General features: G+C 55.5%; 1 protein-coding gene across 1 annotated transcript in view; it reads right to left on the bottom strand.

Moving 5' to 3' along the window:
* LOC121272758 (voltage-dependent L-type calcium channel subunit alpha-1D-like) overlaps positions 1–17,590 on the bottom strand; it is a 150,335-nt gene that overhangs the window by 69,737 nt on the left and 63,008 nt on the right. Inside the window, 5 exon segments of the mRNA XM_041179539.1 lie at positions 4,376–4,504; positions 5,989–6,009; positions 8,310–8,393; positions 11,690–11,800; positions 16,518–16,676. Coding sequence (XP_041035473.1) covers positions 4,376–4,504; positions 5,989–6,009; positions 8,310–8,393; positions 11,690–11,800; positions 16,518–16,676 — 504 coding nt within the window.

The following is a 17,590-nucleotide window of genomic DNA, read 5'->3' as shown; positions in this document are numbered from 1 at the left end:
CCCCCACACCGGGGAGAGTCTGAGAGTGACCCCCACACCGGGGAGAGTCTGAGTGTGACCCCCACACCGGGGAGAGTCTGAGAGTGACCCCCACACTGGGGAGAGTCTGACACTGACCCCCACACCGGGGAGACTCTGAGAGAGACCCTCACACCGGGGAGAGTCTGTCAGTGACCCCCACACTGGGGAGAGTCTGAGAGTGACCCCCACACCGGGGAGTGTCTGAGAGTGACCCCCACACCGGGGAGAGTCTGAGAGTGACCCCCACACCGGGGAGAGTCTGACACTGACCCCCACACCGGGGAGAGTCTGTCAGTGACCCCCACACCGGGGAGAGTCTGTCAGTGACCCTCACACCGGGGAGAGTCTGTCAGTGACCCTCACACCGGGGAGAGTCTGACACTGACCCCCACACCGGGGAGAGTCTGTCAGTGACCCCCACACCGGGGAGAGTCTGTCAGTGACCCCCACACTGGGGAGAGTCTGACACTGACCCCCACACCGGGGAGAGTCTGTCAGTGACACCCACACCGGGGAGAGTCTGTCAGTGACCCCCACACCGGGGAGAGTCTGACACTGACCCCCACACCGGGGAGAGTCTGCCAGTGACCCCCACACCGGGGAGAGTCTGACACTGACCCCCACACTGGGGAGAGCCTGCCAGTGACCCCCACACCGGGGAGAGTCTGACACTGACCCCCACACCGGGGACAGTCTGTCAGTGACCCCCACACCGGGGACAGTCTGTCAGTGACCCCCACACCGTGGACAGTCTGACACTGACCCCCACACCGGTGAGAGTCTGACACTGACCCCCACACCGGGGAGAGTCTGACACTGACCCCCACACCGGGGAGAGTCTGACACTGACCCCCACACCGGGGAGAGTCTGACACTGACCCCCACACTGGGGAGAGTCTGAGTGTGACCCCCACACCGGGGAGAGTCTGTCACTGACCCCCACACCGGGGAGAGTCTGAGAGTGACCCCCACACCGGGGAGAGTCTGACACTGACCCCCACACCGGGGAGAGTCTGTCACTGACCCCCACACTGGGGAGTGTCTGAGAGTGACCCCCACACTGGGGAGTATCTGAGAGTGACCCCCACACCGGGGAGAGTCTGACACTGACCCCCACACCAGGGAGAGTCTGACACTGACCCCCACACCGGGGAGAGTCTGATACTGACCCCCACACCGGGCAGAGTCTGTCACTGACCCCCACACTGGGGAGTGTCTGAGAGTGACCCCCACACTGGGGAGTATCTGAGAGTGACCCCCACACTGGGGAGAGTCTGAGAGTGACCCTCACACCGGGGAGAGTCTGACACTGACCCCCAAACCGGGTAGAGTCTGACAATGACCCCCACACCGGGGACAGTCTGTCACTGACCCCCACACCGGGGAGTGTCTGAGAGTGACCCCCACACCATTGAGAGTCTGTCAGTGACCCCCACACCGGGGAGAGTCTGACACTGACCCCCACACCGGGGAGAGTCTGACACTGACCCCCACACCGGGGAGAGTCTGACACTGACCCCCACACCGGGGAGAGTCTGACACTGACCCCCACACCGGGGAGAGTCTGACACTGACCCCCACACCAGGGAGAGTCTGTCAGTGACCTCCACACCGGGAGAGTCTGACACTGAACCCCACACCAGGGAGAGTCTGACACTGACCACCACACCGGGGAGAGTCTGACACTGACCCCCACACCGGGGAGAGTCTGACACTGACCCCCACACCGGGGAGAGTCTGACACTGACCCCCACACCAGAGAGAGTCTGTCAGTGACCTCCACACCGGGAGAGTCTGACACTGACCCCCACACCAGGGAGAGTCTGAGAGTGACCCCCACACCGGGGAGAGTCTGACACTGACCCCCACACCGGGGAGAGTCTGAGAGTGACCCCCACACCGGGGAGATTCTGACACTGACCCCCACACCAGGGAGAGTCTGAGAGTGACCCCCACACCGGGGAGAGTCTGACACTGACCCCCACACCGGGGAGAGTCTGACACTGACCCCCACACCGGGGAGAGTCTGACACTGACCCCCACACCGGGGAGAGTATGACACTGACCCCCACGCCGGGGAGAGTCTGTCAGTGACCCCCACACCGGGGAGAGTCTGTCAGTGACCCCCACACCGGGGAGAGTCTGAGAGTGACCCCCACACCGGGGAGAGTCTGTCACTGACTCCCACACCAGGGAGAGTCTGACACTGACCCCACACCGGGGAGAGTCTGACACTGACCCCCACACCGGGGAGAGTCTGACACTGACCCCCACACCAGGGAGAGTCTGAGAGTGACCCCCACACCAGGGAGAGTCTGAGAGTGACCCCCACACCAGGGAGAGTCTGACACTGACCCCCACACCAGGGAGAGTCTGACACTGACCCCCACACTGGGGAGAGTCTGACACTGACCCCCACACCGGGGAGAGTCTGAGAGTGACCCCCACACCGGGGAGAGTCTGAGTGTGACCCCCACACTGGGGAGAGTCTGAGAGTGACCCCCACACTGGGGAGAGTCTGACACTGACCCCCACACCGGGGAGAGTCTGAGAGTGACCCCCACACCGGGGAGAGTCTGTCAGTGACCCCCACACTGGGGAGAGTCTGAGAGTGACCCCCACACCGGGGAGTGTCTGAGAGTGACCCCCACACCGGGGAGAGTCTGAGAGTGACCCCCACACCGGGGAGAGTCTGACACTGACCCCCACACCGGGGAGAGTCTGACACTGACCCCCACACCGGGGAGAGTCTGTCAGTGACCCTCTCACCGGGGAGAGTCTGACACTGACCTCCACACCGGGGAGAGTCTGAGAGTGACCCCCACACCGGGGAGAGTCTGTCAGTGACCCCCACACTGGGGAGAGTCTGACACTGACCCCCACACCGGGGACAGTCTGTCAGTGACACCCACACCGGGGAGAGTCTGTCAGTGACCCCCACACTGGGGAGAGTGTGACACTGACCCCCACACCGGGGAGAGTCTGACACTGACCCCCACACCGGGGAGGGTCTGCCAGTGACCCCCACACCGGGGAGAGTCTGACACTGACCCCCACACTGGGGAGAGCCTGCCAGTGACCCCCACACCGGGGAGAGTCTGACACTGACCCCCACACCGGGGACAGTCTGTCAGTGACCCCAACACCGGGGAGAATCTGACACTGACCCCCACACTGGGGAGAGTCTGAGAGTGACCCCCACACCGGGGAGAATCTGAGAGTGACCCCCACACCGGGGAGAGTCTGTCAGTGACCCCCACACTGGGGCGTGTCTGAGAGTGACCCCCACACTGGGGAGTGTCTGAGAGTGACCCCCACACTGGGGAGAGTCTGAGAGTGACCCTCACACCGGGGAGAGTCTGAGAGTGACCCTCACACCGGGTGAATGCAGGAGAGGTTTACAGGAATGGTCTCAGGGTTGGGAAACTCCGGCTTTGAGGATAGATGGGAGAGGTTGGGACTGTTCGCCTCAGAGAGGAGGGGGCTGACAGGAGGTTTGAGAGAGATGTTGAAAAGCGTTCGGGGGCTGGACAGAGTTGGCAAGGGGAGAAAAGGATCAGGAACGAGGGGGCACAGGTTTAAAGTGATTTGCAAAAGAAGTGATTGTGAGTTGAGAAATGAACCTTATCCCACAGCGAGAGGTTCGCGTCTGGGAATTCACTGCTTTGGGAGTGTGGTAGAGGCAGGTTCACTCGAGGCATTCGAGAGGGCATTGGAGGATTACCTGAATACAAACAAGACCCAGGGGGAAAGGCAGGGCAATGGCACGAGGACATAATGCTCATTGGGAGACAGGGTGCTTTCAGGAGGGGCTGAATGTGATTCTGTGATTGACATGAGAAGCAGAGGGTGCGAGATGTTCCTGCAGAAATGGGATGTCCCAGTCTGGGATCGAGAGGTGCCACTCAGAAGCAAGACAGGAGCAATGAACCTCCTCACTCGGAGAAACCAGCAGCGGTGCAGGTACTTAACCAGGACCGGACAACTACTGCATACCATATCCGTTCGTGTCACACAGTAATTCACAGGACAGGTACAACACGGGGTTAGATACAGAGTAAAGCTCCCTCTACACCGTCCCCATCAAACACTCCCAGGACAGGTACAGCACGGGGTTAGATACAGAGTAAAGCTCCCTCTACACTGTCCCCATCAAACACTCCCAGGACAGGTACAGCACGGGGTTAGATACAGAGTAAAGCTCCCTCTACACTGTCCCCATCAAACACTCCCAGGACAGGTACAGCACGGGGTTAGATACAGAGTAAAGCTCCCTCTACACCGTCCCCATCAAACACTCCCAGGACAGGTACAACACGGGGTTAGATACAGAGTAAATCTCCCTTATGCAGACCTGGAAAGACTTGATGAATGTCCAGAGGAGGGTCCGGATTCCTTCTCCTTTACTCAGTAATTTAACCAGGCGCATGACCCGGAACAATCGGAAAAAAGTGATGGAGATCCGGGAACTGTCTTCTGAACTCTGTGATGGAGGAAAACAGAGACTGAGAAAGATTTATCAAAAGCTTATACCAACTTACAGAAATGACCTACTCAGTCTCTCTCTCTCTCGGAGGGTCAGTGCTGAGGGAACGCTGCACTGTCGGAGGGTCAGCGCTGAGGGAGAGCCGCACTGTCGGAGGGTCAGCGCTGAGGGAGAGCCGCACTGTCGGAGGGTCAGCGCTGAGGGAGAGCCGCACTATCGGAGGGTCAGCGCTGAGGGAGCGCCGCACTGTCGGAGGGTCAGCGCTGAGGGAGCACCGCACTGTCGGAGGGTCAGCGCTGAGGGAGCGCTGCACTGTCGGAGGGTCAGCGCTGAGGGAACGCCGCACTGTTGGAGGGTCAGTGCTGAGGGAGTGCCGCACTGTCGGAGGGTCAGTGCTGAGGGAGCGCTGCACTGTCGGAGGGTCAGCGCTGAGGGAACGCCGCACTGTTGGAGGGTCAGTGCTGAGGGAGTGCCGCACTGTCGGAGGGTCAGTGCTGAGGGAGTGCCGCACTGTCGGAGGGTCAGCGCTGAGGGAGTGCCGCACTGTCGGAGGGTCAGTGCTGAGGGAACGCCGCACTGTCGGAGGGTCAGCGCTGAGGGAGTGCCGCACTGTCAGAGGGTCAGTGCTGAGGGAGCGCCGCACTATCGGAGGGTCAGCGCTGAGGGAGCGCCGCACTGTCGGAGGGTCAGCGCTGAGGGAGCACCGCACTGTCGGAGGGTCAGCGCTGAGGGAGCGCCGCGCTGTCGGAGGGTCAGCGCTGAGGGAACGCCGCACTGTTGGAGGGTCAGTGCTGAGGGAGTGCCGCACTGTCGGAGGGTCAGTGCTGAGGGAGTGCCGCACTGTCGGAGGGTCAGCGCTGAGGGAGTGCCGCACTGTCGGAGGGTCAGTGCTGAGGGAGTGCCGCACTGTCAGAGGGTCAGTGCTGAGGGAGCGCCGCACTGTCGGAGGGTCAGCGCTGAGGGAACGCCGCACTGTCGGAGGGTCAGTGCTGAGGGAGTGCCGCACTGTCAGTGGGGTGATCTTTCAGGAAGGTTTGATCCGAGGTGCCTCTATCTGAGGTGGGTATGAACAGTCTGATGAGCGCTGTAGGAGGATTAGGGTTAGGCTGTAGGAGGAAGCCATGGCGAGAATTTATTCGGTGGTGGGGGTGGGGGTGGGGGTGGGGGTGGGGGTGGGGGTGGGGGTGGGGTGTGGGATTCAAGTCCCCACGGGTGTCCTGGGAACCCCTTTCGTCCCTCAGCATGATCGCTTGTGGGATCTTGCTGTGCGCAGATATGGCTGCGCGCCTGCGACACTGACTGCAGCGACTGCATCCCCGAAATGAAACAGCCCCTTGGCCGGCCGTGGGGCAGCTTGGACCTGTCCTGAGGCGGCGGGAGTGGCCGGAGAGATCCGAGCCCTCGATCGTCCTTTATGGGTCAGGCTGTGTCTGAGATACCCCCGGAAACAGGCGCTGGGGTGAACGCCGACAACACCTTACCTCACCCAGATGTCCGCCGTTCTGGGACAGCACAGTGCGGTGAAACAGGAGTGATGGAAGGTTCCGGAAACGAGGCGGCGAGGAAGACACGATGAGGATGATGATGAGGGTGAATGCCGGATGGATGAATGAGCCAGGAATGGAAGACAACAGACAGCGTTAGCAAGACATGTACTTTACAGGAAGCACTGAATGGATGGACAGAATGACAGGCACCCGGGAGTGAGTTACAGACTGGAACCTAATCGAGGGGTTCGGGGGGGGTTATATATAGAATAACAGATGCCCGGGAGTGAGTTACAAACTGGAATCTAATCGAGGGGTTCGGGGGGGTTTATAGATAGAATAACAGATACCCGGGAGTGAGTTACAGACTGGAATCTAATCGAGGTGTTCGGATGGTTCATATATAGCATAACAGATACCCAGGAGTGAGTTACAGACTGGAATATAATCGAGGGGTTTGGTGGGGGTTTATATATAGAATAACAGATAACTGGGAGTGAGTTACAGACTGGAATCTAATCGAAGGATTGGGGTGGTTTACATACAGAATAACAGATACCCGGGAGTGAGTTACAGACTGGAATCTAATCGAGGGGTTCAGAGCGGTTTATATATAGAATAACAGACACCCGGGAGTGAGTTACAGACTGGAATCTAATCGAGGGGTTCGGGGGGGTTTATATATAGAATAACAGATACCCGGGAGTGAGTTACAGACTGGAATCTAATCGAGGGGTTTGGGGTGGTTTACATATAGAATAACAGATACCCAGGAGTGAGTTACAGACTGGAATCTAATCGAGGGGTTCGGGGGGTTTATACATAGAATAACGGATACCCGGGAGTGAGTTACAGACTGGAATCTAATCGAGGGGTTCGGGGGGGTTTATATATAGAATAACAGATACCCGGGAGTGAGTTACAGACTGGAATCTAATCGAGGGGTTCGGGGTGGTTTATATATAGAATAACAGATACCCGGGAGTGAGTTACAGACTGGAATCTAATCGAGGGGTTCGGGGTGGTTGAAAAATAGAATAACAGATACCCGGGAGTGAGTTACAGACTGGAATCTAATTGAGGGGTTCGGGTTGTTTTATATATTGAATAACAGATATCCGGGTGTGAGTTACAGACTGGAATCTAATCGAGGGGTTCAGGGGGTTTATATATAGAATAACAGATACCCGGGAGTGAGTTACAGACTGGAATCTAATCGAGGGGTTCAGGGCGTTTATATATAGAATAACAGATACCCGGGAGTGAGTTACAAACTGGAATCTAATCGAGGGGTTTGGGGGGTTTATATATAGAATAACAGATACCCAGGAGTGAGTTACAGACTGGAATCTAATTGAGGGGATCGGGGGGGGTTTATATATAGAATAACAGATACCCGGGAGTGAGTTACAAACTGGAATCTAATCGAGGGGTTCGGGGGGTTTATATATAGAATAACAGATACCCAGGAGTGAGTTACAGACTGGAATCTAATCGAGGGGTTCGGGGGGGTTTATATATAGAATAACAGATACCCGGGAGTGAGTTACAAACTGGAATCTAATCGAGGGGTTTAATGACAGTCAGGGGAGGATTTCAGAATTAGGGTCAGCTTCAGAGATTGGGATATCCTTGGTCTGACTGGATAGATGAGGAATTCTCGCCAGGAGAACCTGCTTCCAAAACAATCCTGAACCTCTTGGTTTACTCACGTTAATCTCAGGTTAATCTGACGGGTTACTCACATTAATCTCAGGTTAATCTGACGGGTTACTCACGTTAATCTCAGGTTAATCTGACGGGTTACTCACATTAATCTCAGGTTAATATTACAGATTACTCACGTTAAACTGACGGGTTACTCATGTTAATCCCAGTTTAATCTGACGGGTTAATCCCAGTTTAATCTGACGGGTTACTCACGTTAATCTCAGGTTAATCTGACGGGTTACTCATGTTAATCCCAGTTTAATTTGAGGGGTTACTCACGTTAATCTCAGGTTAATCTGATGGGTTACTCACGTTGATCCCGGGTTAACCTGATGTTACTCAAGTTGATCTCAGGTTAATCTGAAGGGTTACTCACGTTAATCTCAGTTTAATTTGAGGGGTTACTCACCTTGATCTCAGGTTAATCTGATGGGTTACTCACGTTGATCCCGGGTTAACCTGATGTTACTCAAATTGATCTCAGGTTAATCTGAAGGGTTACTCACGTTAATCTCAGGTTAATCTGATGGGTTACTCAGGTTAATCCCAGGTTAATCTGACGAGTTACTCAGGTTAATCCCAGGTTAACCTGATGGGTTACTCACGTTGATCTCAGTCACAGCGATGTCCATCACACTCCCAACCACAATCAATGCATCAAAGGTATTCCAGGCATCACAGAAATAATGCTGCTCAACCGGGAGGAGAACAGAGGGTGAGAGAGAGGGAGCGTGAAAACGAGAGGGAGGAGAAAGATGGTGGAAAGAGAGGAGGGAGAGAGAGGAGGAGGAAGAGGGAGAGAGAGGGGGTAGGGAGAGAGAGAGAAAAGTGGATAGGGAGAGAGAGAGAGAGAGAGAGGGAGGGGGAGAGAGAGGAGGAGAAAGAGAGAGACAGAGAAGTGGATAGGGAGAGAGAGAGAGGGATAGAGAAAAGGGAGAGAGAGGGGATTGGGAAGAGAGAGAGGGAGGGGAGAGAGAGGGAGAGAGAGAGAAGGGAGACAGAGAAAGAGGGAAGGAGGAGAGGGAGGGGGATGAGAGTGAATGGGAGGAGAGAGAGAGAGAGAGAGGGGGCAGAGAGAAAGAGAGAGGGAAGTGGGGTAGGGAGAGAGAGAGGGAGAGAGAGAAGAATGGGAGGGGGAGATTAGAGAGAGGGGATTGGGAAGAGAGAGAGGGAGGGGGAGAGAGAGGGTGAGAGAGAGAAGGGAGACAGAGAAAGAGGTAAGGGGGAGAGGGAGGGGGATGAGAGTGAATGGGAGGAGAAGGAGAGAGAGAGAGATAGAGAAGGAATGAGGGTAAAGTGCAGGGAGAAGCAGGGAGGAAAGAGAGAGGGGATTGGGGAGAGAGAGCGAGCAAAAGATGGAGATGGGGAAAGATAGAGATGGGGAGAGAAAAGGGGTGAGAGAGGCAGGTAAAGAGTGGGGGGAAAGAAAGAGAGGGGCAGAGAGTGATGGGGAGAGAGGACAAGAGAAGGGAAAAGAGAGGGAAGAGGGAGGGGGCAGAGAAAAAGAGGAGAGAGTAGGGGCAGAGGGTAGGAGAGATAAGGTGGGGGGGGGTAGAGATTGACAAGGAGAAGGAGAGAGAGATTAATCAATGTCAAAAACAGACACAGTCTGATTGTCTCTCTCACAACGTCCGACACGACATCAGTGACTGTACCTCAACACTGCACTCAAACATCTCACACTGCCTCCACCCCCAATACCCATCTCTGTAACCTCCTCCACCCCCAACACCTGTCTCTGTAACCTGCTCCACCCCCAACACCCGTCTCTGTAACCTCCTCCACCCCAACGCCCATCTCTGTAACCTCCTCCACCCCCAACACCCATCTATGTTACCTCCTCCACCACCAATACCCATCTCTGTAACCTCCTCCACCCCCAACACCCGTCTCTGTAACCTGCTCCACCCCCAACACCCATCTCTGTAACCTCCTCCACCCCAACACCCATCTCTGTAACCTCCTCCACCCCCAACACCCATCTATGTTACCTCCTCCACCACCAATACCCATCTCTGTAACCACCTCCACCCCCAACACCCGTCTCTGTAACCTGCTCCACCCCCAACACCCATCTCTGTAACCTCCTCCACCCCAACACCCATCTCTGTAACCTCCTCCACCCCCAACACCCATCTCTGTAACCTCCTCCACCCCCAACACCCATCTCTGTAACATCTTCCACCCTCAATACCCATCTCTGTAACCTCCTCCACCCCCAGCACCAATCTCTGTAACATCTTCCACCCTCAATACCCATCTCTGTAACCTCCTCCACCCCCAACACCCATCTCTGTAACCTCCTCCACCCCAACATCCATCTCTGTAACCTCTTCCACCCTCAATACCCATCTCTGTTACCTCCTCCACCCCCAACACCCATCTCTGTAACCTCCTCCACCCTCAATACCCATCTCTGTTACCTCCTCCATCCCCAACACCCATCTCTGTTACCTCCTCCACCCTCAATACCCATCTCTGTTACCTCCTCCACCCTCAACACCCATCTCTGTTACCTCCTCCACCCCCCACACCCATCTCTGTAACCTCCTCCACCCTCAACACCAATCTCTGTAACCTCTTCCACCCTCAATACCCATCTCTGTAACCTCCTCCACCCCCAACACCAATCTCTGTAACATCTTCCACCATCAATACCCATCTCTGTAACCTCCTCCACCCTCAATACCCATCTCTGTTACCTCCTCCACCCTCAATACCCATCTCTGTTACCTCCTCCACCCCCAACACCCATCTCTGTAACCTCCTCCACCCTCAATACCCATCTCTGTTACCTCCTCCACCCCCAACATCCATCTCTGTAACCTCCTCCACCCTCAATACCCATCTCTGTTACCTCCTCCACCCTCAACACCCATCTCTGTTACCTCCTCCACCCCCAACACCCATCTCTGTAACCTCCTCCACCCTCAATACCCATCTCTGTTACCTCCTCCACCCCCAACACCCATCTCTGTTACCTCCTCCACCCTCAACACCCATCTCTGTTACCTCCTCCACCCCCAACACCCATCTCTGTAATCTCCTCCACCCCAACACCCATCTCTGTAACCTCCTCCACCCTCAATACCCATCTCTGTTACCTCCTCCACCCTCAATACCCATCTCTGTTACCTCCTCCACCCTCAACACCCATCTCTGTTACCTCCTCCACCCCCAACACCCGTCTCTGTAACCTCCTCCACCCCCAACACCCATCTCTGTAACCTCTTCCACCCTCAATACCCATCTCTGTTACCTCCTCCACCCCCAACACCCATCTCTGTAACCTCCTCCACCCTCAATACCCATCTCTGTTACTTCCTCCATCCCCAACACCCATCTCTGTTACCTTCTCCACCCTCAATACCCATCTCTGTTACCTCCTCCACCCTCAACACTCATCTCTGTTACCTCCTCCACCCCCCACACCCATCTCTGTTACCTCCTCCACCCCCAACACCCATCTCTGAAACCTCCTCCACCCTCAATACCCATCTCTGTTACCTCCTCCACCCCTAACACCCATCTCTGGAACCTCCTCCACCCCCCACACCCGTCTCTGTAACCTCCACCACCCCCAACACCTATCTCTGTAACCTCCTCCAGCCCCTACAACCCTCCCTATCTCTGTAACCTCCTACAACCCTCCGAGATCTCTGCGCTCCTCCACTTCCAGCCTCTCGAACATCCCCCGATTCCCATCGCTCCACCATTGGCGGCCGTGCCTTCAGCTGCCTGGGGGGGGGGGGCCCTGAGCTCTGGAATTCCCTCCCTAATCCTCTCCGCCTCTCTCTCCCTCTGTTTCTCTCTCTCTCTCCTCCTTAAAAACCGACCTCTTTGACCGAGCCGTGGGTCGCCTGTCCCTAATATCTCTGCATGTGGCCTGGGGTCAGATTCTGTCTGATTTACGCTCCCCTGGGTACATTTTGCCACGGTGAATGCGTTATAGAAATGCAAGTTGTTGTTGTTGAGAGCAACTTACTTTCGGTTTAAAAGCGATGATCTTCAGCAGCATTTCCACTGTGAAGAGTCCGGTGAACACCATGTTTAGTATGTCCATGGCGTAATTAAATGGATCCGATTGCTCGTAGTGCTGGGAACAAGATGGACGAAAGGTTCATGTGGTTGAAACATGCTGCACTACTCCCACAGGCTCTCGGCCTAGTCACGTTCGAGGTGCATGGAGGAGGAGGGGAGCAGGCACTACTCCCATAGGCTCACGGCCTAGTCGCATTCGAGGTGCATGGAGGAGGAGGGGAGCAGGCACTACTCCCACAGGCTCACGGCCTAGTCACGTTCAAGGTGTGCGGAGGAGGAGGGGAGCAGGCACTACACCCACAGGCTCACGGCCTAGTCGCGTTCGAGGTGTGTGGAGTAGGAAGGGAGCAGGCACTACTCCCACAGGCTCTCGGCCTAGTCGCGTTCCAGGTATGTGGAGGAGGAGGGGAGCAGGCACTACTCCCACAGGCTCGTGGCCTAGTCACGTTCGAGGTGTGTGTGGAGGAGGAGGGGAACAGGCACTACTCCCACAGGCTCACGGCCTAGTCGCGCTCGAGGTGTGCAGAGGAGGAGGGGAGCAGGCACTACTCCCACAGGCTCACGGCCTAGTCGCGTTCGAGGTGTGTGGAGGAAGAGGGGGGCATGCACTACTCCCACAGGCTCACGGCCTAGTCACGTTCGAGTTGTGCAGAGGAGGAGGGGAGCAGGCACTACTCCCACAGGCTCACGGCCTAGTCACGTTCGAGTTGTGCAGAGGAGGAGGGGAGCAGGCACTACTCCCACAGGCTCACGGCCTAGTCGCGTTCGAGGTGTGTGGAGGAGGAAGGGAGCAGGCACAACTCCCACAGGCTCACGGCCTAGTCGCGTTTGAGGTGTGCGGAGGAGGAGGGGAGCAGGCACTACTCCCACAGGCTCACGGCCTAGTCGCGTTCGAGGTGTGCGGAGGAGGAGGGGAGCAGGGAATAACAGTATGGGCAACGGGAACAGGCCATTCGGCCCCTTGTTTCATCCCTATATCCTTCTATTCCTTCCTCCCTCATGCCTTTATCCAGCTTCCCCCCTCAAAATATACAGACGACGCTATTCCCTCCCCCAGAGCAAGTTCCACATTCTCCCCACTCTTTGGGTTCTCTTTAAAGTTCATTCCCGGGATGTGGCTGGGCCCAGTATTTATTACCCATCCCTAATTGCCCTTGTCCAGGGGGGCATTTTAAGAGTCAACCACATTTGCTGTGGGGTCTGGAGTCACGTGTGGGCACAGACCGGGGTAAGTCCGGCAGGTTTCCCTCCCCAGAGGGGGATTAGTGACCCAGATGGGGTTTTACACCAATCGACAATAGATTCACGGTCACTGTCAGACTGTTCATTCCAGATTTTTACTGATACAAATTGCACCGTCTGCCGGGTGTTGGGTTATAACCCAGGTCTCCAGTCCAGCCACAACACCACTGCTTCCCCCTAGAAGTAAGGACGATTCTCCTGAATTCCCTCCCCGCCCAATCGGATTTACTAGGAACTGTCTTATATTGATGCCCCCGCCCCTAGTTCTGGTCTCTCCCCCCGTCCCCCACAAGTGGAATCTTCTTCTCTACGCCGACTCTATTGAAACCCCCTCCATCATTTTAAAGAGCTCGATCAGGTCACCCCCTCAGCCTCCTCTTTCCTTGACGTGTGAAGGATTCTCACTGAGGTGGGGCCCAGATTTCAGGGTGGTTTACGTGAAAGTCCCCCTCGTGTTGGCTCTCTCTCTCTGTCTCTCTCTGTCTCTCTCTGTCTCTCTCTCTCTCTCTCTCTCTGTCTCTCTCTGTCTCTCTCTCTCTGTCTCTCCCTGTCTCTCTCTCTCGCACTCTGTCTCTCTCTGTCTCTCGCTCTCTGTCTCTCTCTGTCTCTCTCTCTCTCACTCTGTCTCTCTTTGTCTCTCTCTCTCTCTCTGTCCCTCTCTCACTCTGTCTCTCTCTCTCTGTCTCTCTCTCTCTCACTCTGTCTCTCTCTCTCTGTCTCTCTCTCTCTGTCTCTCTCTCTCTCACTCTGTCTCTCTTTGTTTCTCTCTCTCTCTCTCTGTCCCTCTCTCACTCTGTCTCTCTCTCTCTGTCTCTCTCTCTCTCACTCCCTCTCTCTCTCTCACTCTCTCTCTCCGTCTCTCTCTCTCTCTGTCTCTCTCTCTCTCTGTCTCTCTCTCTCTCTCTGTCTCTCTCTCACTCTCTCTCTCTCTCTCACTCTCTGTCTCTCACTCTCTGTCTCTCACTCTCTGTCTCTCGCTCTCTCTCTGTGTCTCTCTCTCCTCTCTCTCTCTTTCTCTCTCTGTGTCTCTCTCTTAGTGTCTCTCTTAGTCTCTCTCTCTCTGTCTCTCTCACTCTCTGTCTCTCTCACTCTCTCTCTCTGTCTCTCTCACTCACTCTCAGTCTCTCCCTCTCTCTGTCTCTGTCTCTCTCTCTCTCTCCCTCCCTGTCACTCGCTCTCACTCTCTCTCTCCCTCTCTGTCTCTTTCTCTCACTCTCCCTCTCCCTCTCTGTCTCTCTCTCTCTCTCTCTCTCTCCCTCTCTTTCTCTCTCTCTCAATCTCTCTCTCTTAATCTTTCTCTTGTTCTGTCTCTCTCTCCCTGTATCTCTCTCTCTGCCTCTCTCTCTCTCTTTCTCTCTTTCTCTCTCTTGCTTTCTCTCACTCTCTCTCACTTTCTCTCTCTCTCACTGTCTCTGAACCCCAATTTTGCCCATTGGGTGAGGGTGGGCATGGGGTTGGGTATTGGCATGTAGCGTCTGCCCAAAGCTTGGGCTCTTGCCAATCTGTGCCCTCCCCCCAAACCCCGGGCCTGGGTCCCAAGCTCTCTCAGGGCTGGGGCGCGTCCTCCGAGCGCCCGCTGGGAGGTGGGCTATTCGCCTGCAGGAAGCATCGCACGCCTGCCACTTGGCCTGCGGCCACTCAAGGAAGGCGGTGGTCCCCAGGCACTTACAACCGAGAGTCCCCTCATTTTTCAAGGTGACCCCTAATTTTAAAACAGTGTACCCCCCTCCCCAGCTCTGGACTCACCCACAAGAGGAAACACCCTTTCCATGTCCACCTTGTCCAGGCTGTTCAGGGTCTTGTAAACTTCAATCAAATCTCCCCCTCACTCTTCTAAACTCCAGTGGTAACAAGGCCAGTCTGTCCGACCTTCCCTCATCAGACAACCCACTCATTCCAGGTGTCAATCTAGTAAACCTCCACTGAACCACCTCCAACGCATTTACACCCTTCCTCAGATAAGGGGACCAAAACTGCCCACAGTATTTGAGGTGCATTCTCACCACTGCCCTGTACAACTGAAGCTTAACATCCTTACTCTTATGTTCAATCCCTCTCGTAATAAAGGTTAGCATTCCATTAATCAATGAGGTCCCCATCTGTACTGTGGACAGTTCTGGTCCCCTTACTTAAGGAGGGACAGACTCGCATTGGAAGCCGTTCAGAGAAGGTTCACTCGGCTGATTCCTGGGACGAAGGGGGTTTGTCTGACGGGGAAAGGTTGAGCAGGTTGGGCCTCTACCCATTGGAGTTTAGAAGAATGAGAGGTGATCTTATTGAAACATTTCAGATTCTGAGGGGAGAGGGTTTGACAGGGTGGATGCTGAGGGGATGTTTCCCCCCCTCGTGGGGGAATCTAGAATGAGGGGAGGAGGGGGCACAGTTTCAGAATGAGGGGTCTCCCATTGAAGACGGAGATGAGGAGGAATTTCTTGTCTCAGAGGGTGGTCAGTCTGTGAAATTCTCTCCCCCAACTCCCCCTGAGAGCAGTGGGGGCCGGGTCACTGAATATATTCAAGGACGAGTGAGACAGATTTCTGATCGACGAGGGGGGAGTCGAGGGTGATTGGGGGGAAAGCGGAGTCGAGGAGCAATCAGATCAGCCACGATCTTTTCGAATTGGGGGGGGGGAAGCAGGATCGAGGGGCCGAATGGCCTTTTATAAGATTTATTCTTCCCTGGGACAGGGAGTGGGCAAGGCCAGCATGTTTTGCCCTCCCCTAATTGCCCTCGAACCAAGTCTCGCTAGGGCCAATTCACAGGGGGGTGGAGGGAGGGAGGGGGGGCAGTTAGGGGTTGACCCTGCCACTGTGGGGGGTCTGGGAGTCACAGGTAGGCCAGAGCTGGGGTAAGGAGGGGGCAGATTGCCCTACCTTAAAGGGACATCAGCGAATCAGAAGGGGACAATCGATGATGACTTCACGGTCACCGTCACTGAGGCTGGATTCATAGTCCGGACTTTATTGATCGAATTTAAATTCCACCGGCGGCCCCCGGTGGGATTTGAACCCCCCCCCCCACCGTGACCCCCCCTGTGTATAATAAACTCGGGATTACCAGACGGGTTCCTTGTCAGGGACGGTAAACTTTACCCCCCGGAACTCCTGGTGAGGCCACGCGCTTGAACCGAGACCTAGGCCCGAAATCTCGGCCTGTTCGGATTCCCCGCGCTTCGGGCTGATTCGTCTGTCCAGTCACATGAACCCCCCCAACCCCCCAGTAAACAGTACGAAAGGCTTTACTTACAATCGCTATGCAAGGGCCTCTGGATCGCCGGTCCAGTGAGATTCCCCACCCTCTTCCACCTCCCCCCCCAGAGCTGTTTCTGATGGGACATGCTGCAAAATGGCCCTCAACCACTGGGGCAAGGGTAGTGAAGGTAGTGGGCCTGGAGGGAGCGGGGGAGGGGGGGGGAGTTCTCCGTGATATCCTGGGGCCCAATATTCATCCCTCAACAAAGCTCCCCACCCCCCCCCCGCTCCCCCACAACCACCCCACACCCACCCTCGTGCCTCCCTCCCGCCTCCTACCTGCATGGCGAGGGTGATGGTGTTGAGCAGGATGAGGACAAACATGATGTACTCGAAGCCCGTGCTGTTGACCATGTACCAGACCTTGTACTGATAGCGGTTCTTGGGGATGTAGAGGCGCAGAGGTTGGGCCTTCATGGCGTACTCAACGCACTGCCTCTGCGAGGGAGGGAGGAGGGAACAGAGCCACAGTCAGCACAGAGTCGCCAACAACCGGTTGCTTCTCAGACTTGGGGGGTGGGGGGGGTGGAGGGGGGGTGGTTGGGGTCGATCGGTGGGGAGGGGAGGCCGGGGGCGGGGTGGGTGGTGCGGAGGGAGTGGGTGTTAGGCAGTGGCGCTCCTCTCTCCATCTCGACACGCCTTTGGGGCCTTCAGGGCTGGGAGCCAGACGCCAAGCTCCTCCGACGATGGAGGAACAAAGGGATCTGGGAGTTCAGATACATAATTCCCTGAAAGTGGCAGTCACAGGTAGACAGGGTTGTAAAGAAATCTTTTGACATACTGGCCTTCATAAACCAAAACTATTGAGTATAGGAGTTGGGATGTTATGGTGAGGTTGGATAGGACATTGGTGAGGACAACTTTGGAGTATTGTGTGCAGTTCTGGTCACCTAACTACAGGAAGGATATCAGTAAGATCGAGAGAGTGCAGAGATTTACTAGGATGTTCCCGGGTCTTAATGAGTTGAGTTACAGGGAAAGATTAAACAGGTTAGGACTTTATTCCTTGGAGCGTAGAAGAATTAGGGGAGATATGAAAGAAGTTTACAAAATTATGAGGGGTATAGATGGAGTAAATGCGAGTAGGCTCTTTCCACTTAGATTAGGAGAAATAAACACGAGAGGACATGGCGTAAGGGTGAAAGGGGAGAGGTTTAGGGGGAACATTAGGGGGAACTTCTTCACTCAGAGAGTGGTGAGAGTGTGGAACGAGCTGCCATCTGACGTGGTAAACGCGGGCTCACTCTTAAGTGTTAAGAATAAATTGGATGGATACATGGACGGGAGAGGTCTGGAGGGTTATGGACTTGGGTGCATATGGTCAATGGGACGAGCGGAATAATATTTCGGCA

This window comes from Carcharodon carcharias, chromosome 35, assembly GCF_017639515.1.
Source record: "Carcharodon carcharias isolate sCarCar2 chromosome 35, sCarCar2.pri, whole genome shotgun sequence".
In the NCBI taxonomy this organism is placed as follows: Eukaryota; Metazoa; Chordata; class Chondrichthyes; order Lamniformes; family Lamnidae; genus Carcharodon; species Carcharodon carcharias.
The sequence above is the reverse complement of the archived record's forward strand: the minus strand, read 5'-3'. Positions and strand labels throughout refer to the sequence as shown.